This window comes from Capra hircus, chromosome 16, assembly GCF_001704415.2.
Source record: "Capra hircus breed San Clemente chromosome 16, ASM170441v1, whole genome shotgun sequence".
In the NCBI taxonomy this organism is placed as follows: domain Eukaryota; kingdom Metazoa; phylum Chordata; class Mammalia; order Artiodactyla; family Bovidae; genus Capra; species Capra hircus.
In genome coordinates this window covers 25,501,950-25,515,445 of record NC_030823.1, presented here as the reverse complement: position 1 = coordinate 25,515,445, position 13,496 = coordinate 25,501,950, and the positions used below count along the sequence as shown (strand labels likewise).

Here is a 13,496-nt window from a genome sequence, read left to right as displayed (position 1 = left end):
GGCTGCCCACTCCCTCTGTGTTGTAGAAGTTTCCCCACAGTGGTTTTCTCTGAATCCCAACCGGGGAGGGTCCCTTGTTCTCTGGGCTCATCTCACCCCATTCGGGCCCCTGCTCCTTGCTCTGGAGCCCACCTTTTATTGCTCATCCCTCTCTGCCCTCCCTGAAGCTGTATTGGTAAATGGGGTTGGGGTAGAGAGAAGCTGGCATACCCTCAGGGGACCATTAATCAAGATACTCGAGAGACCCTCTAAAAATATGTCTGCTGTTACATGTACACCCATGTGCATCTCTCATATTCTTTATGTCCTGATGTCCTCTCTACCCAACTGAAAGTTGCTATTTATGTTTAAACATCCCTCTTGCTACAGATAAGTTCTTTTTGCTCAAATGATCTTTTGCTCAAATTGTGAGACGTAAACCCATTTTACAGATTAGAAAACCGCGGATCATAAGAATTAAGGAGTTGCTAGCCTTCTGCAGTGATCAATGCAAAGAAATAGAGGAAAAGAACAGAATGGGAAAGACTAGAGATCTCTTCAAGAAAATCAGAGATACCAAGGGAACATTTCATGCAAAGATGGGCTCGATAAAGGACAGAAATGGTATGGACCTAACAGAAGCAGAAGATATTAAGAAGAGGTGGCAAGAATACACAGAAGAACTGTACAAAAAAGATCTTCACGACCCAGATCATCATGATGATGTGATCACTAATCTAGAGCCAGACATCTTGGAATGTGAAGTCAAGTGGGCCTTAGAAAGCATCGCTACGAACAAAGCTAGTGGAGGTGATGGAATTCCACTTGAGCTCTTTCAAATCCTGAAAGATGATGCTGTGAAAGTGCTGCACTCAATATGCCAGCACATTTGGAAAACTCAGCAGTGGCCACAGGACTGGAAAAGGTCCATTTTCATCCCAATTCCAAAGAAAGGCAATGCCAAAGAATGCTCAAACTACTGCACAATTGCACTCATCTCACATGCTAGTAAAGTAATGCTCAAAATTCTCCAAGCCAGGCTTCAGAAGTACGTGAACCATGAACTCCCTGATGTTCAAGCTGGTTTTAGAAAAGGCAGAGGAACCAGAGATCAAATTGCCAACATCCACTGGATCATGGAAAAAGCAAGAGAGTTCCAGAAAAACATCTATTTCTGCTTTCTTGACTATGCCAAAGCCTTTGACTGTGTGGATCACAATAAACTGTGGAAAATTCTGAAAGAGATGGGAATACCAGACCACCTAACCTGCCTCTTGAGAAATCTGTATGCAGGTCAGGAAGCAACAGTTAGAACTGGACATGGAACAACAGACTGGATCCAAACAGGAAAAGGTGTATGTCAAGGCTGTATATTGTCACCCTGCTTATTTAACTTCTATGCAGAGTACATCATGAGAAACCCTGGACTGGAAGAAACACAAGCTGGAATCAAGATTGCTGGAAGAAATATCAATAACCTCAGATATGCAGATGACACCACCCTTATGGCAGAAAGTGAACAGGAGCTAAAAAGCCTCTTGAGGAAAGTGAAAGAAGAGAGTGAAAAAGTTGGCTTAAAGCTCAACATTCAGAAAACAAAAATCATGGCATCCGGTCCCATCACTTCATGGCAAATAGATGGGGAAACAGTAGAAACAGTGTCAAACTTTATTTTGGGGGGCTCCAAAATCACTGCAGATGGTGACTGCAGCCATGAAATTAAAAGATGCTTACTCCTTGGAAGAAAAGTTATGAGCAACCTAGATAGCATATTCAAAAGCAGAGACATTACTTTGCCGACTAAGGTCCATCTAGTAGAGGCTATGGTTTTTCCTGTGGTCATGTATGGATGTGAGAGTTGGACTGGAAAGAAGGCTGAGCACCGAAGAATTGATGCTTTTGAACTGTGGTGTTGGAGAAGACTCTTGAGGGTCCCTTGGACTGCAAGGAGATCCAACCAGTCCAACCAGAAGGAGATCAACCCTGGGATTTCTTTGGAAGGGATGATGCTAAAGCTGAAGCTCCAGGACTTTGGCCACCTCATGGGAAGAGTTGACTCATTGGAAAAGACTCTGATGCTGGGAGGGATTGGGGGCAGGAGGAGAAGGGGACGACAGAGGATGAGATGGCTGGATGGCATCACGAACTCGATGGACGTGAGTCTGAGTGAACTCTGGGAGATGGTGATAGACAGGGAGGCCTGGCGTGCTGCAATCCATGGGGTTGCAAAGAGTCGGACACGACTGAGCGACTGAACTGAACTGAACATGTTACTTGGCAGGCAAAGCGGGGCCTGAGAATTTAAACCCAGGCTTTCTGAGGGCAAAAGCCATGCTATTTTGACTCCTTTAAGCTTGCTGGCTTCCTGAAGGCAGGGGTCATGTCTTTTACATCTCTCTTGTCCCAGTGTCCTATACCAGCAATGCTTGCCAAGTGCTGGTGAGTGATGGTGACTGACATACAAGACATACTCCCTAAACCTGAACGAGGGGAACCTCCCAGAGATGTTTTCCAAGGAGGGCTGGAGGCAGGTATGAGGTGGGGGAGATGTACTAAGTGATTCAAAGAGGACTGGCATGTCAGTGGAGGTTTCTGCTAGGATGCAGGGAGTGTGAATGTGGTTGATTCATTCATTCCCCTGGTCCTGTGCACCACCAGCCCAGCCTGGGCAGGCACTGCTCCAGGGAGGGAGTGATGTGGCGGGGAGCAGGGAGAGGTTGACAGTAATGTCAGAGTAAACAGGACCCCTGAGGATGTGCCAGAAGACCCTTGCAGAGCTGGAGCCGACTCTCCTGGGCTGGCAGGCATCTGTGCTTCTGGGCCAACCCTGAAGAGAGGGCAGAAGGGTTATCTGGGATGGAGGCTGGCCACCGAGGCTGCAGAGAGGGGGTGAGGGGACCCAGTGGCACTTACGTCATGCAAGTTCAGGAATGTCTAGCTTTGCCTTGACCTGCAACGGTGAAGGCTGGCATCTGTATGATTTGCAGAAAAGACGAATGGTAGAATGATATAGCTCAGGAGGTCTGCAAGAGGTCAAACGGTCACTCTTCCAAATCCAGGTAGAGGGGCCTAAGTCTAATCATGCTCCACCTGGGATCCTGAGATGAGCGAATGCTGGAAGCGGGCTAAGATGACACCCTACTCTGGCTTGGGTGCCGACCTGGAGGAGCAAGTCAGAGCTTTCCTTTGGTTGTTAACAATTTTCTTTAGCAAAGACAGGTGTGAAAGAAGGAAGAGGGAAGAAGAAAGTGGCTTCCAGAAGACTCTAGGAGTAATGGACTAAGGAAACATTGTTATCATCCTCATCAGTGCCCTTTTCATACTGAGCCAGTGTTGAGAACTGGAGACATACGCAAAGCCATTTTGTCCAGTCTTTTCCAACAGACTTCCCTCAGCCCCCGATTTTGCTGTGGATGTTTTGGCTCATGAGGTCTCAATGGGGGTGGGAGATGATCCTCCATCCCCTAGCCCAGGGCATGTTGGCAGTGTCTGGAGACATTTTTGGTTGTCATGCTGGGAGGCAGGTGGTCCTGGCACCTGGTGGGCAGAGCTCAGAGGTGCTGTCGAACATCTACAGAGCACAGGATGGCCGGCAACACAGAGCCGATCAGCTAGAGAGACCTGCTCTGGCTGGATATACTATGTTATGGGAGATTTTTATTAATATTTTTCCTTTAAAAAAATTTAAAGTAAGTTGATTTGTAATGTTGCGTTAGTTCCAGTTGTACAACAAAGTGATTCTGTTTGAAGAATCATAAATAATATATATGTATCCTTTTTCAGATTCTTTTCCATTAGGTTGTTAGGTTCCATCATGATGTTGAATATAGTTCTCTGTGCTTCCATTATGTCCTTGTTGTTTATTTTATACATGATAGTGTATATCTATTAATCCCAAACTTATAGGAGCTTTATTAACTAGGATGCTGTGCTGTGCTTAGCCACTCATGTCCGACTCTTTTTGCAACCCCGTGGACTGTAGCCCACTAGGGTCCTCTGTTCAAGGGGATTCTCCAGGCAAGAATACTGGAGTGGGTTGCCATGCTCTCTTCCAGGGGATCTTCCCAGCCCAGGGATTGAACCCAAGTCTCCTGCACTGCAGGTGGATTCTGTACCATCTGAGCCATCAGGGAAGCCCAAGTATACTGGATTGGGCAACCTATCCCTTCTCCAGGGGATCTTCCTGACCCAGGAATTGAACTGGGGTCTCCTGCATTGTGAGCAGATTCTTTCCCAGCTGAGCTACCAGGAAAGCCCCTATTAACTAGGACAGTGACTCTAAATTCTCAGTCTGATTCTGGTCTTATGCAGCATGAATGTATGCTGTATTATTTTCCCGGTTCAAGATCTCAACTGCTAAATGGGCTAAGTTATGAGACTTTCTTGCTCGTAATTAAGGTGTGAGTTTTCAGATCAGGCCGGCCAGTTTCCTACTGGAATGATTTCATTCACTGAAGCATTTTATGCTGAGGTCTACGAAGACGTGAGCTCACTGCCTGCCTCCAGTCAGCTTTTGGTCTAGCCAGAGAGCTGGGAATTGTCAACAAGGCGAGAATGGCCACAAGCATGTGTGTATGTGTTTGAGTTCATCCAAGAAGGCAGGAGTTGGATGCAGAGGGCTGGAAAAGGCCTGTCCACCCATGGGACGGAGGGGAGGAGAGAGGCATCAGCGATTGCTTGGTGCTGATGTGCAGAGTGAAAACAGCAGCCCGAGTGTGAACCCCTGCAGCCATCTTACAGTGAGGAGCGGACCCAGGAAGCCTCAGCTGTGACAAAACAGTAACAAAAACAGGTTTTTAGGAAGCAAGCACACAGCGGCACGTCAGAGTCTCTGCGTTACAGTCAGATATGCAATCGTCACGCAGTCTGTATCCTCCTCGCTTCCCTCAGCTTGCTGGGGAGCCCCAGTTTCCACTGACCGTGAGCGGGAGGGACCCGGCAACTGGCCAATAAAAGGTATTTCCTCCTCGGCCTGTTTCGGGTTCTTGTCCCTTTTGGGTAAATGCTCCTCTTTCAGTCTCTCTATTTGGGTGATTTTTTTTTTTTTTTTTTTTTTTGCTTCTTCAGGGCTGGCCCCTCTCCAGCCTCCCCAGGATGGCGCCTGCATGGAAGGAAAGGCCAAATGTCCTCCAGGCTATTTGAGGAGAGTGGCTGGCCCTTGTGTCCCCCTGGTTTCGAGGAGCTGGGAATGGTGTGCGTGTGTGGTCTGTGCTGCTGGTGCTGTTGGGGTCCAGTGGACCTTCTTCCCTGGCTGACCTAGGCTTGCCTCAGTATGCTGGCACACCTCCATGGCCTTGAGCCAGGCGGTCACCCACGGCCTCTGTGGTGGGATTGACCTGCCTTCTCTTCCCTGCCCTTAGCCCTGATGGCAGAGGAAGATTGAGGGTGCTCTTTTTTTTTTTTAAAGCATATTAGTATTTTTATTTATTTGGCTGCAGTAGCTATTAGTTGCGACATGCAAACTCTTAGTTGTGACGTGGGATCTGGTTCCCTGACCAGCAGTCAAACCCTGGCCCCCTGCACTGGGCACGTCGAGTCTCAGCTGCTGGAGCGCCAGGAAGTCCCTAGAGGGCGCTCTTTACCACCTTCTCGCATCTCCCCGCGCAGCGCCCCCACCCCGCCAAACCCCGTGCTCTCCGTGGTGCCATTTTTATTCTGCTCCCCGTGTCCTCGGTGGGAAGCTGGGCATAAATCCTCTCTGCTCTGGCTTCCTCTTTAAAACTCTCTGTGGTTTTGCTATTGTTGCTGCTCCGGCTATTGGTCAACCTCCCGGTGGAAGAGGAATGATGACAGGGGTTCCAATGTCTGACCTTTTCTCTCTTTTTTTCTCTTCCTCTCTCCTCCCGGTAGCCCAGAAGCATCTCCGCTTCTTCCCTTGATGCTTGAAAAATTCGTTTAGACTATAGCCCCAGTTCTTGATACCTAGGGCTTATCCTAACACTGGGTGTTTAGATCATCAAGCTTTGATGGTAACATGTAAATGGAATTTTTGAATTTGGAGTTTTTCGTTTGTTTTTAACAAAGCCTGACCCTGAAGTATTATTTCCTCAGTGGCTTAAAACATGTTTTTCACAAAGCAGGGCAGCAGCTCCATTATAATGACTGGGATCTACCTGCTGTTTACTAGAGCCCTGAAGCCTGCTGATGCAATGAGTGGGAAGTTTGAGTGGAGTAAAAAAATAAGTCAGCTTATTATTTTAATAAATATTAAACCCGTTAAATATCTAACCTGAAGAAGGAGTGGAAAGAGCAAAGCTCGGGTGGTTCCAGACTTCCCACGAGGACAGGGGTACAGGAGCCATTCTCTAGCTTCCTGGTCGGTGACTCTAACCGCGACCTGCCCTCGTTGGAGGGTGGTTGGGGAGGAGGGCCTTGACCATCACGATTCTTTCCCAGTTTTTTCTGTCATCTTTTTCACCACTAAACTTAGATCCAAAAGCCGCTCGGTCGCTTTTGGTTATTAACATTGTGCTCAAAGATCAAGCTGTGCGTCCACGGAGGAGAAGTCGATGTATATGTGCAGGTGTCCAGGCAGATCCCCAGACACATCTCTGAAATGTTTTGAGCGACAGCATAAACGTCCATCCTCCCAAGAGGGTTCTGGGAAGAGGAACACGCTCATTTGGATCTGTGCCTTAGAGAAAGCATCTTTGTGGTGATTGTGCATCACATCTTACGGAGCCCCTGGCAGGCATCCCAGAGCCCGGGTACCCGCTGCACCTCCTCACAGCTCTGTGCTGGCTGCGAGAGCCAGGCAGACCCGGAGAAATGTCAGGAATGAGGCAAATTAAGGACAAATTAAACTCTCCTCCAGCTGGGCAGCCCCTTTGATGTCAGCAGCTGAGGGACACTTTGTGTCCTTGCGGTGAATTGTAGCGTCTAAGGAGTACGCTGGTTGGGCTGTTGGAAGCAGCCCGTCTGGCAGCAAGAGCATTGGTATCAGACGAGAACCAAGGTGGCAACTTGTTGTGAAGGGAGGTGTGCTCGGATCTCTGAGAGGCCACCAGCCTCAGGGAGGGTTGTGGACCAGCCACTGCCCACTCCCAGAGGCCTGCACCTCTGCAGTGGTCTTCCCTCGTCTTCTTCTGCCCTCTAGCTCTAGAGGCCAAGGCCCCTGATACTGGCGGAGCTGCCTCTTGTCACGTTCAGGGCATGTCCTCCTTGGGCTCCACCTCTCCACACACCAGGGATGTTCAGGTGCAGACATGTGAGGTGCTGTTGGGAATTTGCACAAGAACAAACATATGAATCATTGATCCATTTGGTCATGTATGTGGGGCTAAGTCACTTCAGCTGTGTCTGCCTCTGCGACCCTCTGGACTCCTCTGTCCCCAGGATTCTGCAGGCAAGAATACTGGAGTGGGTTGCCATTTCCTTCTCCAGGGGCTCTTCCCCCACCCAGGGATTGAATCTGCGTCTCTTATGTCTCCGGCATTGGCAGGTGCGTTCTTTCCCACTAGCACTACCTTCACATATTTACAAATTGTTTAAAACTCTTAAACATTTTTTAAGTTATAGTTTATTCACAACTTTTGTGTATAGCAAAGTTATTTGGTTATACATATGTAAATTCTTTCTCATGTTCTTTTCTACTGTGGTTCATTACAAGGTATTGAAAATAGCTCCCTCTGCTATGGTAGGACCTTGTTTATCTGTTTTATTTAGTAGTTTGTATCTGCTAATCCCCAAAGTTTCATTTATCCTTCCCCATCCCCCTTTGGTAACCGTTAGTTGTTTACCATGTCTATGAGTCTGTTTCTGCTTCGTATATAAGCTCATGTGTATCATATTTTAGATTCCACATATAAGTGAAATCATGTGATACTTGTCTTTCTCTTGCAAACATTTATTTTTATTCATTAAACATTCATTGAGTCCCTGCTATGTGTTGGCTACCTGCTGGGGATGCCAAGATGAAGGGATCCATGTGCCTGTTCTGCAGGAAGAGATTGCAGAGGACTGGGCGGGGGAGGGGGTGGGGACTACGGCGGGGAAGCCAGTCTCATTCAAGAGGCCCAGAAAGGTGCTGGGGGCTCTGGGGATGGAGCACATGGGGCACCGAGGTGGGTCAGGAATTGGACGGGGAAGAGCTTGTGCACCGAGAAGTCCTGGATTGGCCAAAAAGTTAGTTCAGGTTTTTCCTTAACAGCGTACAGAAAAATCCGAACGAACCTTTTTGGCCAACCTGATATAAACAAGGTCTTTGGGAAACACAAAGAAAAATAGGTGACCTGCGCCTGGAGGATGAGAAGCATCAGGGAAGGCTTCATGGAGGAGGAGAAAGGGGATGGTCTTAGAGCAGGGACTCTTCAAGCCGGGTGGATGGATGAGTGAAAACGTGAGCTGGGAAAGACCAGGGCATGGTGTTTATGCAGATCCGAGTTCATCTGGAGACCGGACTCACGGTGGGAGGACAGTGGGAGGCAGGCAGGGGAAGTAGGAAGGAGGCATGTCGTGAAGGGTCTTGATGCTCCATTAGCTTTTATCTTGCTCTTGAGAAGTGGAGGAAGTCGAAGATTTCTGAGCAGAGGAATGAGATGGTCACATGTTAACAGGAAGAAGGCTGGAATGAGAGAAGGGAATATGTTATTTTATCCACTCTTTGGAAGTTGTCTTTGAACGAGGCGCTGGCCTCCTTGAGTCTTCTTTAATGAGAAGCTGCAGTCCCACGCCTGCTGTACCAATTTTTATCTCCTCCAGCTACTGGGTTTGGTCCCACCTGGAGGCCCTGCTGCCGTAAGGAGGAGGGCATTTGTCAGTGAGAGTGGGAGGCAGGGAGTAGGCTGACTTCTGGGTCAGAAAAGCTCTTCAAAAAATAACTGTGTGTGAGAGAGGGAGAGAGAGAAAATACATGAGCCTGATTGGGTGAAGGCAGAGGGAAAGGAATTACTATAGGACCAAACCAGAAACCTTTCTGTTGAGAGAGATGAGGGCAGGTAGACCAAAAGGCTTGCTGGGATGACCTGTGATGGAGCTGTTCTGAGCAGGTGACGGATGCTCAGAGGTGGGTTCCTGGACCACCATTCACTTACTGCCTGCTCAGGTAGCCTGCATCTGAGAGAAACTTGGTGTGTTCGTCTTGGACTATGTATGAAACCTGGGCCACAGCACTGAAAGAAAACAGAGAGTTGGACAAGGTCCTCAGAGGAGGGTAAAGGGACTTCCTCTGAAGATAGCCTCAGGATGTTCAGATTTTGTTTCTGTGGACAAGGTGAAGGCTGTGACACACAGGCTGGGTTTTGGAGCCATTTGAGTGGGATAGGAATGGGACAAACTGGTCACCAAACCCTAGACTCCTAGAAGTAGGGCTCTGGAATGAAACGGGGAGGAGGCAGCTGTTGGACATAGGATGGACTCATTCGTTCATGCAACAAGCAGCACACACGGGACGTGAGATCTCAGGGACTGGTGTAGAACAAGCAGGCAGATGGATGTGACATAGGTCTACATCAATTCCAGGATGCGAGATCCACCCCAGGATGCTAAGGTCAGTAAGGGGTGTCTGGGGCCTGTGCTTCACCTTTGGAGTCAACACCATGGGGGATTAAGATGCCCTCCACGGAGGCAGTGCTCAGGGGCTTGGGCCTGGGGGTGCTCTGGCTGGTACAGAAAGCATTTTTCTGTTTTCTTTTGCATTTACTTGGATCTCCAAAGTGACCAGCGCTGAGCCCTATGATTTTTAACCTCTCTTAATTTTTATTTGTTGTGCGTAAAAGTATGATAATTTCATGCTAATTAATATCTCAGGAGTGTTATAAGCAAGAGATCAAGCCTGTCATGGTGAGCTCTGAAACGTAAAAGGGCAGACATTCTTCCAACAGACACGAAGAGGCAACTCTGTTACCCAAGGCCAAGGAGCAAGGAACACACACACATACCCCTGCGCTCACCACATAGCTTCAGTGTTTACCCCAACCAAACGTTTTCTCTTTTTAATATGTATTTATTTGGCTATGTCGGGTCTTGGTTGCAGCATGTGGGATCACATGGGATTTTCATTGCATCACATGGATTTTTCATTGCAGAGTGCGGACTCTCTACTTGTGGCACGTGAGCTCAGTAGTGGCGGCGTGTGGGCCTAGTTGCTCGGAGGCATTTGGGATCTTAGTTCCCTGACCAGGGATCAAACTCTCATCCTCTGCATTGCAAAGCAGATTCTTAACCACTGGACCACCAGGGAAGTCCCCAGATGTTTTCTTAACGTTGCTGTTAAGGAATCAAAGAGGCTGATTTTTGCTTCTTTTCTGTTTTCTACTCCACTCTTGAGTGCTTAGGACATGTGAAATGGTCTGTGTATGTGTGTGTGTGTGTGTGTGTGTGTGTGTGTGTGTGTGTGTGTGTGTGTGTGTGTGTGTGTGTGTGTGTGTGTGTGTGTGTGTGAGGTGGTGAGGGAGGAGCTAAGAACTTCCAAGAAGGCTGTGGGACCTTCACACACTGAGGAAGAGAGTCCGACTATCTGACCTAGAAGGGAGTCACATGACTCTGGACTGAACAGGCCAGTGAATCAAAGAAAGCAGCGAGCCTGCAGGCCTGGCCTGACCAGTGTGTATTGCCCTTGACCCGGCACAGGTGACTGCTGGCTGCTGGCGGCCATTGCCTCCCTCACCTTGAACCGAGAGCTGCTGTACCGTGTGGTTCCCAGGGACCAGAGCTTCCAGGAGAACTATGCAGGAATCTTTCATTTTCAGGTATCCCACCTAACTCTCAGCAATGACCCTACTTTCTGTAATCTGGGGACCCACGCCAAGAATCGGAAATCTGGGCTTGGGGCCCAGTAGCCTAGGTTCTAACAATCCCTCCAGGGCATTCTGACGAGTCCTTGAGTTTGAGAACCATTGCTTTGACGTGTTCATCCAATCACCCACACACCTATCCCCTTCCGTCTCCTCCAGGCCACGTGGCCTTGAGGAAAGCACTTGGAGTGAGGGTCAGGAGATGTGGGCTTGAGTCACCCACTGCTGCCACAGCGTGGTGCAGGTTCTCTTATTCACAAAGCCGGCCTCTGAACTTGTTTTCCGCTTTCACTGGCGTCTCCCGTGGGCATGGTCAAATAAGACAGATCCTGCTCTTAAATGACAGATCCAGTTCATTAAAGGCTGGAGCATTGACCAGCTCAGAGGCTCCTTCCGAGGTCCCCTGAGGACACTGATTCTGCCTGGCAGCTCATCCCTGTAAGCGGATGCTGTATTTCCCTCCCCCAGTTCTGGCAGTATGGAGAGTGGGTGGAGGTGGTCGTGGACGACAGGCTCCCCACCAAGGATGGAAAGCTGCTCTTCCTGCATTCCGAAGAAGGCAGTGAATTCTGGAGCGCGCTGCTGGAGAAGGCCTATGCCAAGTAAGTGGTGCAGGTAGGAGCTGGGAGACCACGAAGAGCTGGGGGGGCTTGCCCCCCACCCCGACTCTGGGTGCCCTGACCAAGTCTTTCCCAGCACCCAGACCCCACATGTACAGTATCCTCAATAACTGAGAGAAACAAATTTGGGCTAGGAGTTCAAAGCTTAGCTCTGTCCCACATGAATGTGTGAATTGGGATGCTGGCTTTGTCTTCTTAAAGCCTCCAGGTCAGTTTTTAGGTCAAAGTGAGTTCTTTAAAGAGTAATGAAGAAGAATAAAGCAAATATGCTTAGATATCAGACTCACCAAAGTCTCTACACTTTGTTTGGGAGTCAGTCTTCTTCACTGGCATTCAATGTTCAAAGCCTTCTTTGGGGTTGTTTTAATTCATTTTATTGATGAATAAAATGCAACCCCTGTTCCTTCCCAGCCCTATTCCCAAAGCAAGCCCTAAAGGAGGCCTCTCAGCCTTGAGGGAGGGTCCCCTTCATCCTTACCCATGCCCTCAACTCCCCCAAAACCCAAGATGTCAAAACCCAAGATGTCAGTGTCAGCTCTGGAATGATTACACTTTGCTTTTTATTTTTATGTATTATTTTTTGGCTGTGCTTTATTGCTGCATTCAAGCTTTCTCTAGTTGCAGTGAGTAAAGGGTATCTATTTGCAGTGATTGGGCTTCTCTTTGGGGTGGCTTCTCTTGCTGTGGAGCACAGGCTATAGGCCTGCAGGCTTCAATAGTGTCCTGTAAACCTGTGTCCCCTGCATTGGCAGGCGGATTCATAACCACTGGACCCCACCAGGGAAGTCCTGCACTTTGCTTTTTGAAAGAGCACTTGCCTTTGTGAGAGGTGTTCTGAGATCTGTTCCTGGCAGAGTGCTGAGCTGGCCTTGTGAAACTGTGCCTAAACCCCTCCTTGGCCCACAGACAAAACTAAGGCCCTCCTGTGCCCTCCAGGGCGCACCACATCCTAGCAGCGCCCCTGCCCCATCTCACGTGCCCCCCTTGCTAACGACTGTGGATGATACCTGTGTTCTTTCTTGTCCAACAGGCTCAACGGTTCTTATGAGGCTCTCACTGGAGGGTCCACGGTGGAGGGGTTTGAGGATTTCACAGGTGGGATCTCTGAGTTTTATAACCTGAAGAAGCCACCGGCCAGTCTGTTCCAGATCATCCGGAAGGCCCTCCGCTCGGGGTCTCTGCTGGCCTGCTCCATTGATGTGAGCTGGGATGGCTTCTCTTTGCTTCTCCTCCCTGTGTGTGGTAGGGAAGGGACCAGATCGGGGGCTCGAGGCTGGGAAGGCTTTGGGCCAGAGTCTGGGGCTTATGGGGTAAGTCCCATGATAATATTGGTCCCTAGCTGGTGGGAGCTGGTGGCAAGACCTAATTAATGGATAAGAACCAGAGTTTGGTCTCATACACTCAGAAATTTTAAGAGCCCTATGTGTCAAGCCCCTTTAGTTCTGCAGGAATTGCCCTAAGAATGCAGTCTTGACCCCTCGATCCTGGGCCTTACCTTTGCTACCCCCTTTTGGGATTTTGGAAATACAGTGATCAACAATATATGACGGGGGCTTGGAGCTCACTGAAGAAAAGGGAAGAGGTTTTGAACTAGAGGTGAGGCTCTGTCTGGGGGATGGCGGTATGTGATTCCAAGGTGGCCTGGACACCAGAGCCTGGATGCCACCAGCCCCTCCACCTGCTCTTTCTCTCCTTACCTGGTGGTCTCACACATATGAATGACCAGGCAGGAACAACCTCCCTTTCTCCTCTCTATAAAAACCCCAGCAGGATATGTGTGTTTTTTTGTAGAGAAGTGCTGTGGACCCTGGGGAGGGTATGGGACTATTGAGGAGGGACTCTAGGGACCGCCATTGGTGAACTGGGACCAGTCTAGAGGGGTTGTCATGGTTAGTCTTCTGCAGGCAATTGTGGGATCCCTGTTGGAGAATAAATGACTTCCCAGCTTCCTATGTCATTTTAAAGGCTTGTAAGTCATTTTCCAGGAGTGGCAGGCAGGCCTGATCAAAGAGGAGGGGATGGAGAGAGCTCTGTTTACCTGGGGCTAATTGCTCTGCCTGCATATATCCCCAGTCGCACTGGGACCCTCTGGCTGTGTAGCATGTGCTTAGAAAGCCTTGTAGGACTGGTCCCAAGAAGGTCAGGGTCAGCCACTCTGAGTGGA

General features: G+C 49.0%; 1 protein-coding gene across 3 annotated transcripts in view; it reads left to right on the top strand.

Moving 5' to 3' along the window:
* CAPN8 (calpain 8) overlaps nt 1-13,496 on the top strand; it is a 77,984-nt gene that overhangs the window by 34,324 nt on the left and 30,164 nt on the right. For 2 of the 3 annotated variants that reach the window (XM_013970127.2, XM_018060194.1), the window contains exons 3-5: nt 10,549-10,667; nt 11,181-11,314; nt 12,363-12,531. In XM_013970127.2, coding sequence (XP_013825581.2) covers nt 10,549-10,667; nt 11,181-11,314; nt 12,363-12,531 — 422 coding nt within the window. Of the gene's footprint in view, nt 1-10,548; nt 10,668-11,180; nt 11,328-12,362; nt 12,532-13,496 lie in introns of those variants that run through there. The other variant, XM_018060195.1, reaches the window with a different exon arrangement.